The sequence below is a fragment of the Sceloporus undulatus genome, chromosome 4 (assembly GCF_019175285.1).
Source record: "Sceloporus undulatus isolate JIND9_A2432 ecotype Alabama chromosome 4, SceUnd_v1.1, whole genome shotgun sequence".
In the NCBI taxonomy this organism is placed as follows: domain Eukaryota; kingdom Metazoa; phylum Chordata; class Lepidosauria; order Squamata; family Phrynosomatidae; genus Sceloporus; species Sceloporus undulatus.
The window spans coordinates 88,187,533-88,202,147 of record NC_056525.1 but is presented as its reverse complement, the minus strand read 5'-3'; the positions used below and the strand labels follow the sequence as shown (position 1 = coordinate 88,202,147).

Here is a 14,615-nt window from a genome sequence, read left to right as displayed (position 1 = left end):
TCCAACCTTCTAGTTTTTAACCTGTCACATCCAAACAATTTCCACAGACTCAAGAACTTCACTTTCTCTCTTTAAATAAACAAAACAAAACAATAATTTTGCATGGGATTGTATGGGCTCACTCTTGCACATCACAAATAACTGGCAATTTTAGTGGCTCAGGACCTATACTTTCAGCATAAGCAGGCTAGGAAGAGGCACGGTTGGATGCTGTTGGGTGAAAAGAAGTACACAGGGAAGAGAGGGCACTAGCTCAGTGGTCACAGCCAAAGTTGGGCAGTAAGGTCTGCTGGTACATCTCTTTCTTAGCTTAACAGATTCTTATTACCTTTTACTGTACTCTTGGATGAGATGCCCTTCCTTTCCTTGTCCTCCACCACTACCAGGTTTTTTCCTGGAAAATCTACCAAGTTCTACTGGAGAAGATGGGGAAAAGAGATTATACAGTGCTTTTTCTTCTTTTCTTGGAAAATATGAAGTTGACTGTATTCTTAGCTCTTATGTTGCTTGAGAGTGCTGAATGAGGGAGAAAATATTCCACCTTCATCTTCTTGCAGATGGCAAATAAGAAAGCCAAAGCTTAGCTGTTAACCATGTTTGAGGCATACCAAAATCACCTTCTGATTTTACTATGTATAGCCTACTATGTATAACCTTCTGATATTTGTATGTATATACAGCCATTTCTACAGGTATGAAGCATTTATTGCATGCTATTTGTACATCTAAATAAGTTTTTTGTATAATAATTTATATAACCCATACAGAGTTTAATATGTCTGTTTATCTGTTCCTTCATCCATTTATCTGCATGTGTGTGTCTGCACATGAATATATGAAGCATCCCCTAATCTATTAAAATTCCTTAAATCCATGAGTACGGTCTTAAGTCTGCTTACTCACCACAGTGATTCCTGGCAGTTTTGCTCACATAAAGTAGCCAAGTGTCTGGGTTATTATATACAAAAGCAGTCGTGTTCTGTAGTTCTGAAGGAAGCCGCTTCCAATGAGCGGCCAATGTGACACCTGTTACCATATTTTCCAGAGATATGGTATTGAATGAAGCTACCTGATAGGACAGAGATGAAAATGCACAGCTTCTTCTGTGTTTCAGCCAGGCTCATTCATCATAGAGCAAAATGCTGAGCAAGTTCCTGGTTTTAATCTTATCTGGCTGGAGCATTGCAATTTGAGGGCATGGTTGTCTGGAGTGGGGGTGGATGGGTATGATTTGTTCTTGACTGTAGATAGAAATAAAATGGGAACTTAAATCTTTCAGTGTTTTGCAGCTACAAGTCTGCAAAAGGTGTACATGGGGAAATCATTTAAACCATGTATTCAATATTGTATCTAGATATCTAAAAATAACCCCTGAGATTTCTTGTGTTGGAAGAAAGGTGTGCAATATTTGTTTGTGCTCTGCAGTATGGCAATCTCTTAACATAGAAAAGCATACTACTACAATAAAAAGTAGGCTATCTCAGCTCAGTGGTGCCAATGGTAGAACATGGAAGGTACTCAAGATACCGAGCAAGCATGGTACAGTGGTTTGAGAGATGGACTAGGACTTGGGGAGACCAAGGTTTGTATCCTTGCTTAACCATGGAAATCCACTGGGTTATCTTGGGAAAGTTACAATGTTACAAGGAGTCAATAACAAACCTACTCTGAATAAATATTGCCAAGGAAACCTATGATAGAGATGCCATAAGTCAGAATAAATTTGAAGCCACATAACCACATCAGTTACTCCAGTATTGGTTAAGGATAGAAACAGAAGCCTTACGATCATTCTTCTTTATCTTAGATACATAGCTGTCTTGTCTACATTCTGTGTTCGGGATTTTTTTTAAATATGTGGCAAGATTAGAGATGTAAAATAGGAGGAGAGCAACTGTAAGACTTATGTGGAATCTCAAGGCAAGTTACAGCTCATATTCCCACCAACAGGGACTTCAGTCTTTAGTAGTGCTCCTGTTAATAGAAAATGTGACCAATACATTTGCTCTCACTTTCCACACATTATAGAAGACAGATAGAATCTCTTTGAACATAGAGATCTATTCCTTCCATGAGGGATAGCACTTCTATCAAGGAACTCTGAATCACAAGCAAATATAAGTCTTAAATAAAATGGAAATTTAGTATTCAAGGATGTCAAACACTATTTTAAAATATAGCATTTGTATCTGCAAATAAATAGGGAAGTCATGATTAATTTTATCTTCAATAGACTGAGTTATGCAGGCATTTGATAAGGGAAAATGTGATACTATGTGTTCTCTTATCAAGGTAAGCCTAACCTGGCTGTGCATATACACAACTGGGCACAAATTTTTGTTGATGAGGGAGGCTTCTTGAGAAATAATTCACCTGGTTGATCCTGTTATGACCTAAAGCAGCGATTCCCAACCTGGGCTCTGAGGAGCCCTTAGGGCTCTGCATGCATTTCCCAGGTGATCCGCCGCTGCTCCAGGAAAATGAAAGAAATAAAAATTGAATGAAATGAAAGAATAAAATATATTCTTTAAACACCATTAACTTGTAAGACATAGGGTAGGCCTCTTAGGGGATCCGCCACAGAAGGGCTTTGTGAGTCAAAAAGGTTGGGAACCCCTGACCTAAAGAATTTCCCTTCCTTTGCATAGATTCCTACAGGCTAGAGTGGCAACCCAAGGTTAGCTTGGAACAAAATACTTTGAGAGGATACTTCCTCCATACCAAACTGATTGTGCTCTATGATCTATTTTTTGCATTATTCTGAGAATGCTTCTTAGGAGACCTTTATGTGGCAACAAGGCAAGAACATTTTTGCAGTGGCGGCTAAACTAAGTTCTTATAGGTTTCTCTAAACTGTGTCTGACACTGAAATACATTTCCCAGACTTTTGCCTACAGTAGCTTATGCCATGCTATCTTAGCTTTGCCAGAATCTACTGGTAGTGGTAAGGATGGTACAGTGAGATGGTAGTATGTCACATTCCCAGTGCTTAAGCATTTGTTTGTCAGCCATAGTAAGCAGATTCTAGTTGTAGCCTGTACACTGGGTGATATAAGCATGGTGAATTGAGAGTTCAAATCTCTCTGTGTGTGTGTGTGTTTGTGTCCCCTGCTGCATTCTGTTTTGGTGATAGCAAAATTGTAATACTATAGGTACAATCTGTGTACCTGGCAATCTTCCCCTAGACTGAAACCTCAGGTAGAATATATGCCACTAAAAATTCACACTATCTCTGAAATGCAACATATTTGCACTGTTATTTTGGTTTGCGAAGTCAGTCTTACCACTACAGTACCCATTACTAAGTCGTTTCTCATGACAATATTTCTGTAGTGCTCCTACTAATAGAAAATATGTGATTAGGCTGTTGTTTCAACAGTTCCATAAAAACATGAAGGTATTTGTGTACGCAGAGCCAGCATGGTGTAGTGGTTTGAGTGCTTGACTAGTACAGTGGGAGACCAAGTTTGAATCCCTATTTGGCATGGAGTCAAACTCTCTCAGTCTCAAAGGAAGGCAATGGCAAATCTCCTCTGAACAAATCTTGCCATGAAAATCTCATGATAGGTTTGCCTTAGAGTTGCCGTAAATGATGAACAACCTGAAAGCAAGCAACAGCTTGTATAAAAATTGTAGACTAAAGAAAAACAAAACTTGTTAGCATTAGCAATTTTTTATTTTCCTTTTTTGTTGCATAGGAAATGCAGTACTTGCTTCCAGTAATCGTATTGTAATGTGAGAGGGTGGTAGCACTAATGGTTGAATACAAGTGTTAAACTAATCCACACCAGCTCAAAAAACCTGCAGAGATTTAGTTTAAAAAAAAGAAAAGAATGGATGCCCACAGTGATTCTCAACCAATTGCAAATTTTTACAGAACACAGTAAAACTAAAACGGTAACTATGAGTCAATACAAGGATTCTAGAGGCACGAGGGGCCCGATTCATAAAAAGTGGAGACATAGGGGTATTAACACAAGGGTTAAGTGATTTTGTAGCAGATCTTTCCCATACCTATTGGAAATGCTTTTGTTTCACCAAATTGAAAAATGTAATGAAGATTATCTGATAGAACTGAGGAAGTGAGCCAGTAAATCCCTAATTGTGCAAAGAAGCCAACAGTATGTATATTGAGGACTTTCTCACAATATCATATTTTACAATTCTGCAAAATAACTGCAAAACCACAATTTCCTGCCTTCTTATAGCAGCAAGAAAAGTGAGGTACAGGTGAGAGACTGTCCTCTTAGCCACGTTGTTTAATGCTTGTGCTCTCTAAGATCACACTGAGATGAAATGATTCCTCTACACTGAATTGTCAAACTTCTCACTCCCCAGGTTTTCCACAAATGCTCTTTTCATCTAGACCAGATTTCTTGCTTTCTATTTGGGAAAAAAAAAATAGTTCACTGATCTGAGGCTTGCCACTCAATGATTGAGTGGCACGATTGAATAAGGAAATATCTAGTGAATACTGACTTGTAAATGTTTTCTCTCACACTGCTTTGCACTAGGGAAGGTCATAAAAAGTAGTGTAAACCCCTCAACAAAATCTAGTAGATTTTGCTATGGCCAAGAGAATGATATTTTGCTTAGCAAGAGAGTAAAACTCTTATATCTGTGCAGAGTGCAGAATTAAGGAAGCTCTTGGCAAATTAGTACTACCACAGGAATTTCTTCCCTTCATGTCAAGTAATGTACATAAGTGAAGGTGACCACAAATTCTTGTTCTGCCTCCTTGTAGTGCTCGGGTGGACATGAAAATCAGGTGAAATACTGGTAACAACAATGTGCTGAAGTTATATTTGCCTTTGATAGAAATAAAAAGTTCTCAAATTTGGATAAAAATTATACACCAAAACTCTATGTTAATGCCTAGTGACCATTCATGAATCGGGCCCAAAGTGTATACAGTTTTGAAGGAAAAAAAATGCAACAGTGCATGAAACTAAACAGCCATATGAGGTTGGGTTTTTAAAGGTTCTTAAACAGTTTGTTTTAATGTAAGGAGGTCTGGTGTGAAGAAGGGCAAAGCATGGGTACCTGGTTTGAATATTGTCCGTTAAGAAACCACTTTCAAGGTCAGTTCCAAGTTTGAGAATTGTCCCTTACTTTGAAACGTGATGTCTTGTTTTTCTTCTGAGATCGAGCTCTTAAGAGTTCTTATGGATGCTTTAAGCAAACAAAACAAAACAAAAAAACCGCACCAGGCAGAGATTTTTTTTTTAAAATCCAAACCCCATGCCTGCCCTCAAGAACAAAGAATGCCCCCCACAAATAATACTGAATTTTAAGTTAAATGTATATCTCCAAAATACTGAAAACACCCCAAATCAAGAAAAAAACAGAAATTGTGTTCTCAGTGAAATATCTTTAAACCTATCTGACAAGAACCAAGTCAGGAAAAAAAAGACTAACATAACTTTGAGTAATATTCATACAGCTCACTAAGCATTATGGAATAGCATGCATTAATATTGTACGGTTATTTTACATCACCTATATCAGAAGGTTCTGACAGACAGCGAAGGCTACTGGTGTAGAAAAATCTTACTTCAGAAGAGCAATATAATACAGATTTCACAGGCACTACATTTTTAATATATCAGATATTATGCTGGTTTTCTTATATTTTCTTTCTGTCCTAAAGCTGGCATTTATAATAATGACCAAAAAGGCAAGGATTGTAGTAAACGGAAACTAGATACCAAAGTTGATATATTTCTTTCTTTTTTCAGATTTATATTAGTGCATAGTTCTCATGCAGATAAACACTGCTATGCATTTACATTGTTGGAAAGCAGAGTGAATTGAGCCCAAGTTGTCACATTTTTGTAAATCATTTTGCCAGCCTGTAATAGCACCATGTAATGGATTTGCATTAAACATTAAATTGATTTCAGAATTGGTGACACAGTATTCACTACAGTTAAGTGCTATGGAATAGCTTCAATGTTACCTGCTATATATCAAAGCAATTTTCATCCCACTGCTTTTTTATTGGAAAAAATAAAAGGAAAATGTACTCGATACTAATTAGACTATTGCACAGCCTTGGACTTGATGGTGGCATAGCCGGGTTTTACTGTCAAACAGTAATACATGCATTGACTTCAAGACAAAATTGGCTTTGTAAGCTTGATTTAATGGAAACCTTGCCTGGTAGGCAGAGTTCACTTCATGAGATCTCCCCCAATAGATCTCATGAAAGATGTATTACTTTTAGGTGCCATTGAAGCTCTCCTTCCATTTTCATGCTGGTTGTGGTTTGCAGTGTTTGTTCTATGGAGGCCTTCTACCAAAGTAAAAAAGAAGATATTTCTAGAGACACAATGCAAAGTATAATATAAGTGACATTATTATAAAAAAATACAATGGGAGAAAAAGCAGGTTTATGTTATGTATCTGGGGTTTTTGTTGTTTGTGTACGGTGAATGTTAACACTGTTACTACAAAGCTGCAAAATATATGGAACAAAAAGGATATAGTGAAAGAAAACTAGGCAGAGGGATTTGCATATTCCTGTGGGCTGACTGAATACTGTGGAGCAGAAAAAGGTTCTATTCCTTTATTCTTTAACTTTATAAAGAGAAGGAGAGTTCACAATACAGACAAGGTATACTCATGGGTGATATTGGCCTATCATTTTAAATATATATATATAATAAGATGAATGCTTACAATGTTGCAGGGGTGTGCAGAATAAGAAAAAGCTAGAGTCCTATTTTGAAAAGGGTCAAGAGAATAACAAAATCATTTCTAGTAGTGTCAATTCCAAGTGGGGTACTGTTTTTATTTTGTGTGAGGTGGAAGACGGGAGCAGAAGTTGGTGTTGTGCGTCTGTCGGTTTTCAAAGAAAAGATCAGAAAGAAAAGTTGTTTGCCCAAAGGATGAAATGCAATTTTGAAATGGGCAGTGTGCATGTGAATCTGATTGCTAAGTGTGACCCAGGATTATTTCTCTATTGTAGACTGTACACCCCATGCAGTTGTCTCCCCTCAGATCTCCATTCTCTGCTCTACTTTGAGGAATAAAACTCTGTTTGTTCTCCACACCTGAACAGATCTGAACTGCTGTGTTTCTGCATGATAATAATGGGAACCAAGATTTAATTTAGTGTCTTTAATACTTTACAACCCCTGTTGGTAAACACCCCTGACCGCCTACCTAACATTTAAAGCCTTTAAAACAATTTGTTTTCTGCAATTCCATCCAGAATTTCCTAACTTTACCATCTTCAAACTTAATATGATAAAACACCTTCAAAAATACAGCATATCTGTAATGTCCATTTACAATGGTTCTTCAGTAGCCTATACTTCTCAAGCATAGGAATATGCTATACTATTGAGAGAAGAAAAAAAAAATAACTGTATTTAAATACATACAAAAAGGAAACAGGAAAGTTTTAAACTTAAATCCAGTTCCCAAAGGGGAAAAAAAAGCAATTCTATGAATGCTGCCTTTATAACGAACAATCAGAAATTCCACTAAGCTAATTTGACAGAAATTTTTCCTCATTTAAACAACATTACAAAAGTCCTGCATTATAAAATAGGGTAGAATAAATCAGTGTAATCAATAAAACTATACAACATACAAATTACATCGCTTCTGAGTGGGCAGCTTTGATTCTCTCTCTTTGCGGTCATGACTACGACATGCTTACTAAAAACAACTATCTGCCCAAACTATTGCTTAGTTTGCTTTGTTTGTATTTTTAAAAAAAGGGTGCAATTTTGTTGTATATACAACCAATTCACTGGTAATACCTTGGCTTATAGCAAGGTTCTGACAAAATGTTTGTCTAGGCTTTTTTCCCCCTTCACTGTGAAGCACTGAAAGCTGCTAATTTTTTTTTAATTTTTATTATTATTTTTTTAGTGCACATATGTCTTAATAAGGTAATGCCCTGCTAAGTGCTATAGGGAAGGCAAAAGATGCTGGCTAGTGGATGTGATACCATAATACTAACAATCACACAATACAACAGAGCAAATGACTACTCAACCACTTATTTGACATATATGAAAATCCAAAACATTTTTTTTCTTTAAATAGAGAATAACCAGTAAACAATTTTCAGAACTTGGAAGTTTAAAAACGTGCATATAAAAATGGGCATTATATACTTTTTATTGAATGTGGATTGATTGCAATCTGCTAATAAAAATGGGTGTGGGATCTGAAGAAAAAGGGATTTTTTTTAAGGCTTGCTTGTGAAAGGAACAGTTGTAAAACAAAAATTGCTTGAAGCAGGGTTCAGCTTAGTGCTTCACAGTTTGACTGCTTCTCTAAGAAGAGCCCTTCCTGCATGTGCATTCAAAAAATCACAACAACAAAAAAAGTACAAAGACAAACACCTAAAACACACTGCGTCAATTGCAGCACCGACTTTGGTCAAATAAAAAAAAAAAAGTCAAAGAAAAATTAAGAATTGCTAAGCTTTTCTTCTACATGATATAAGCAGGTATTGCATATTTTCATATATCTGGGAAAAAATTAAAAACAAAACAAAAGGAAGACTCCAAATAAGATGCAAAATGCAGCAACATCAAAAATACTGATAATCTAGCATCTACAGATCTTAGAATAGCACTGCCACTGACCGTACAGGACAAGAAAACACTACCCCTATCTGTGGAACGACTAACATACTACTCAGTTCTAAGATGCTGAAACTGACAATGGCTGACATAAAAGTCACATTTACAAAAAAGTGTCTCCAAATGCTTGACTAGGGAAAAAACCCCTTTCAATATAGGAACATGTGCAACAATTCCACAAATAATCGCTATCCAGGGCAAGGCACATTGATATGGAATTTTTTTTTTGTTTCGTGCAAATCAAGAAAACAAAACAAAAAAAAATTAGTTTTAGGGAAAAGATGAGGAGCAAAGTGTCTTCCCAAGAAATTCAGTTTACTTGATTGTATAGGACAGTAGTAGAAACCCTTCTGAAGGGCTGAACAAACATAGTTTAAAGGCAAGTGCCTGGATTAGGGATTACAATATTGTGTCTTAATGCACTCTACTTTACCCTACATTAACTATATAAAAATTAGTTACTAACACTAGAACATGCAGAGACTTTCTCTGATTAGCTAGACTTGCCAACCAGAACGTATATATATGTATAATATAGGAAACCTTCTTAAAGTTGCATGGGAAGCAAAGGGGTGCTCCGCTGTCTGATAGAAAAAAAATCACTTGCATTTTTTTGCTATTTTTTTCCTTTTCCTTTTTTTCTTTTTTGTACATAAGATACAGGACATTTGGGGTCCACACTCTTCTTTTTTTTAAAAGCAAGCGTCCTTGCCTTGAACTGGCACAAGATGTATAATCAGCATTTTGCTTCTGTATTGCTGCCTTTGCAGTCCAGGGGAAAAAAAAGGCCAGTTCAGGGACACAAAGGTGTTCTACTTTCTGGACAGCTCTCTTGTATTATTTCAAGAGCCACAATCCAATCCAGGGTAAGGCATGCTTAAAGTCACTTGTTTCAACAGGTTTAAGCATACCTACTTCTGGGTTGTGTCCAAGGTTTTTTGAGAAGTGAAATACCCTATATTGCCGGAAACACATATGATTTGTCAGAATTGGCATAATTTATTATAGTGACTTCTAGCTTATAAAATTAACAGATATTATGATTTAATTTTAATTATGTGCTTTGATAACAGAAAATGATTAATTAGCATTTAATGTAGATAACATATTGTGGTAAAAGCACCATTAAATTCTGTTTTTTTTTTAAATTTCCTTCAGTTTTTAAAGGGATACAAGTTTAACAATAAAAAACATAAAAAGCAAAAATAGCTCCCCCCTTTTTTTCTTGCAAGGCTGTTTTTTACCCCAATAATTTAGAGTCCTGGGGTGATAGGACTTGGAAAACAAAAATAGAATTTTCAACAATCTCTATCTTACAAAGATATTTAGCTATCCAATGAAATTGCACTTTTCTCAATTCAAAATTTGATTGTTTTGATTGACTTCTGTCAGTTTCTATCAAAACAGACCAACTTCCCCATCTCCATGTGAATTTTATGTCATTGTTGAAAATCGTCAAAATGCTTTTATGTAAATGCAGCATTTAAACCTTTTTTCTATTTCACGTGAACAGCGGTAGGTTGATCTTTCATATTTCTCTGCAACTTGGGTGGAAATCAACCTGTTGATAATGCTCTTATGATTCATGTCACATATCTAACTAACTTATGACTGTAATTTTTTTTAAAAAAATTGATATATTACAGAAAAAGAAAACAAAAAACAAAACCCAAGCCCCAGGTCTGTCCTGTAAATTCTATATTGCAGAATTCAGCTACTACAAAAGTTATCTTTTATGTGTGTTCCTTGTGATTTCTCAAGAAGTTCTCACACCTGTATGGGGAAAAAATCAGTGAAAATACTGTAAAACAGTTAGGCGCCATATGGAAAGTGTTATAACAGCAAGTCAGTAAGCAGCCAGAAGGCTAGCTCTACTACCCAGTGTCCCTAATGCTTACACTACCAATTGAACACTTCAAAAAGTATGAAGCCCAAACTTTTCCAGCACCATACGAGAAATTACACCGGTCACTAAGGTGTTCTTCTTTTTTTAAAAAAATTCCCCTCCTCCCCATGCCCCCGAACAATGTTATGGCCTTTGTTGATCAACCATAACGTTTGCCATTTTTGAATATGAGCAGTTGTTTGCTGTCAGTATCTGTTCATCTTCCCTTCCACAGAGGTGAAGTAACTGCACTGCACTGCGGCTGCTTCCATGTTACAGAGTTGGGAAGGGGTCAGGTGGTCGGTCTGGCGGATGGTGGGAAGCTGTGAGTTTTATCCCAGGTACCAGGACTGCAAGGGAAAAAGAAAAAGAGAAAGGCAAGAATGTTTAGTATGTGTGCCAATTTATGGCTATATCCACATGGCAAAATTGTAGCAGTTTGATAATACCTGAACTGCCATGGTTCCATACTATGGAAACCCGGGATTTGTAGTTTGATGAGTTTCCCTGCCCTGAACTATACCAATAGGAGCTCTCAGGCAGAGGATTCTGAGTACCTCTCATTAATCTACAAATCCCAGAGTTCAACAGGATGGCACATAAGGTGATAGTACAGCATTGTAGTTTTGTACAACTCAGAGTTTGGAAAAGTTAGCATGTTTCAGACTATAAACTCCCCAAATCCCTCATTGGTACACTCTGGGGGGGGGGGGAAGACTCTGGAAGTTTTAGTCAAAAAGAGGTCCTTTTCCATTCCATGCAAACACTCTCATACATATGTGAAGCTGAAAGAAATCTGCTTAGTTATATTTCTATCCCAGTTTTCCTCCAATTAGTTTGTGAGGGCAAACAGCGCTCTTCTCCATTTTATCTTCAGAAGAACTCTGTGAGGTAGGCCTGGCTGGAAGAGAGTGATTATCCCAAGATAAACCAGTAGCTCATTGGGGACTAGAATCCCCCAAGTCCCAGTCCAACATGTTAACCAGTAAACCCAATAGCTCCAATTTTAAGAAGTCATTAAGAGCCATCTCCCTGTCTCTTGTGCCAATTCACTACATAACCAATGAAGTCATACCACACTGTGCCTCCTCTCCCATCGTATACAGATGACTGAAAACTAAACAAGAGATTTATACATCATTATATAGTCACACAGCTGGTCATAAGCACTGCACAGTCCATGAACTTCCATTTAAATAACAGCACAAGGAATTTCAAGGAGACATGTAGGCAACTAAGAAGAAAAGGTCAATCAGCAGCAGTGACAGAAACTGTGTGTTGAATGCTTCTCTCCCCATAGGAAGATTTCAGAAGCTGTTTGGAATTTAGGGAAAGGCAGGCAAATCTTGCAATATCTTTGAAAACCTTCAGCAATCTGAAGACTACAGCCAAATTTTGTTGTTGTCGTATGCCTTCAAGTCGTTTCTGACTTATGGTGACCCTACAGAGAACCTATCATGGTGTTTTCTTGGCAAGATTTATTTGGAGGAGGCTTGCCATTGCCTTCCTCTGGGGCTGAGAGCATATGACTTGCCAAGGTCACCCAGTGGGCTTCATGGCTGAGCTGAGAATTGAATCCAGATCTCCAGAGTCATAGTCCAACACTCAAATCACAATGCCATGCTAGCTCCATATACAGTGCAGTCGCATCATACACGGCTTTCAGCTTATGCTGAAAGCCATGTGCTGGAAGAGGCAATGGCATGCGCATGTGCGCACAAGCCCCATTGTTTTCAATGGGGCTCAAGCATATGTGGTATTTCTCTTATGTGGGGGGTCCGGAACGGATCCCCCGCATAAGGGAAGGGTGCACTGTACAATTTACCTATAGTATTTAGAACAAATAAGCTATACTCCTGATGACATTCACATATGTTCAGACTACAGGTTAGTGGGATGGTGAATTTGTTTGGAATGTTTGTCCACTTATTAAAGGAGCTAACAAGGGTGCCGAACCTATTTTAACATCCAAAACCTTGGATAGCGTCTTTCAAATTCAGACTAAAACCTGAAGCAGATTCACTATCCTATAGCTGCCACTGATCTGAACATAGCTTGATTTTCCTGAGTGCTTTAAGAAGACTTGGGCGGGGGTGCACGTTTTATTTTAAGCACAAGTTTCCCACCAAATTTTGCTTCCTCCTTCCTTAATATTATCAGAAGCTCAGATTGTTAAAGCAGCAAAACTCAAAGTTTTGTTCCCTGTGTTAAAAGTGTTACACCAAGGGTACCTAAAATAGCCTCCATGTGTTGGTTGTTCTCTACTATGGTTGTACATTCTAGAACAGATCGCCAACATCACACAAGATGTTTCTGTGCCACTGGGAAAGGTATGATGATGGGAAAGGTACGATGATTATTAGCAGAGGTGGAGCTATCCGACACATCCTTTCTCATGTGCACGCTCAATGTATGAGACAGAGTATTCATGTGAACTGTCTTTCAGGTTAGAATATAGCAGTCCTAAATCAGGAACCAACTTTTGTACTAAAATTTAATATACATTAAATTGATTTGTCTCTTTTTACTAAGCTAATGCTTGTAATTACAGTCAGCCCTACTTATCCACGGATTTTTTATCCATGGATTCAAGCATCCACGGCTTGAAAATATTCCAAAATACATAAATCTCAATAAGCAAGTCTTCATTTTGCCACTTTATGTAAAGGGCAGCATTTTACTACACATTGTATTTAATGAGACTTGAGAATCCACAGATTTTGGTATTCACAGAGGTTCCTGAAACCAAACCCCAGTGGATATCAAGGGTCCACTGTATATCCTCTTGGTGACATATGCTGGCATAATTAGAGCATGCATTTTTCAGATGTTGTGGAAGGAGCTATCCTTTATCTTCTTTTGAAACACACCTTGTCCTGATGCAGCTGGGGGGACTCCCAAGTGCAGCTCTGCTCCCCAGACACTAACTGCCTGTGGGGTGTGTGCTATGGGGACGTTCCCACTGCCCATGTGCACCCAAAGAAGCAGTTTGTGTATACTGTGGGAGCTGTGCCCTTAAGTCCTCTAACTTGTGTTGCATATCTGGAAAAGAAGTGAAAGTCAGAAGCAACCTCCTCCCTCAACTTGGCTCGGTCTTGCATGACACACCATAAAAATCTAATGCAATGATTTTGGATGTCTATCAAAACACTTTCAGATGCTCCTTTGAAAGATGTGAATTCTTTTATTCCCAAAAAGTTCAGAATACATTTCATTCCCAGTGGGTTCAGAATAAGGGCTGCTGGTTTATCTCAGAAACCAAGAAGCCACTGAATCCATCAATGTGGAAGCAGTTTGCAGAATCAATTCTGCACCTAAAGGAGACCCCAGCGATCTAATTTCAAGTGGTGACAAGAGCTTCGATAATTATATTTTTAAATTACAAGTCTAAGAAGAATGTCATCGCTTGAGATTCTGGGGACTGTAGTTCAAACTCTGGTTTCAGGCTCTGGTTTCCTGAGCGTAAAATGCCAAGGATAAAGCCTCCTTGCTTTGTAGAGCATGAGTAATACAATGGCAAATACCATTAAAAAAAAGTTGACAGTATCTTTACATCAGCTGTCAAATATCAAGATTCAAATAGGTCCCTCGTTTATACAAAGGCTGCCAAAATTCTAATATATGGATAGCATGTTTGCCATTTACATTTTAATTTATTGATTTGCTTTGCCATTTAAAAATTTGTTTATTGATTTGATTTTATATCCCCACCTTTCTCCTCAGAGAAAAGTTGGTTTCCAATTGAAGTTTCCAATAAAAACACAATAAATTATACATAGTAACCTATACATTAAATTAATTATACTATTAAAATGTCAATCAAAAAATTAAAAATACTGCACAAACAATAAATAAGTAGTGAAATATTTAAAGGTTCAACATCTCTGCCAGTTACATCTCTGATGGTAACGCACAGGCTTTCAGTAGTCAGTTGCTGAAGGCTTGTGCCAACAGGGTGCAGGGCCTGACCAAAGGGTCTTCATAAAATCACTAACAAATGTAACATAAATATTTATTTGTATCATGTAAGTCAATTTGTAAAATACAATTATGTAAGCAGTGTACGAGATCAAGTTGAAAATAAATGAAAACAGTAAAAAAAAATAGAATGGACCATAAAATCT

At 37.3% G+C, this 14,615-nt stretch overlaps 1 protein-coding gene across 8 annotated transcripts in view; it reads right to left on the bottom strand.

The window, feature by feature from the left end:
* Window positions 1–3,657: 3,657 nt before the first annotated feature.
* NFIA (nuclear factor I A) overlaps window positions 3,658–14,615 on the bottom strand; it is a 599,011-nt gene continuing 588,053 nt past the window's right edge. For all 8 annotated transcript variants that reach the window (XM_042463280.1, XM_042463282.1, XM_042463279.1 and 5 more), the window contains one exon: window positions 3,658–10,841. In XM_042463280.1, the coding sequence (XP_042319214.1) occupies window positions 10,824–10,841 (18 nt within the window). In that variant the 3' untranslated portion in view covers window positions 3,658–10,823. The remainder of the gene's footprint in view (window positions 10,842–14,615) is intronic.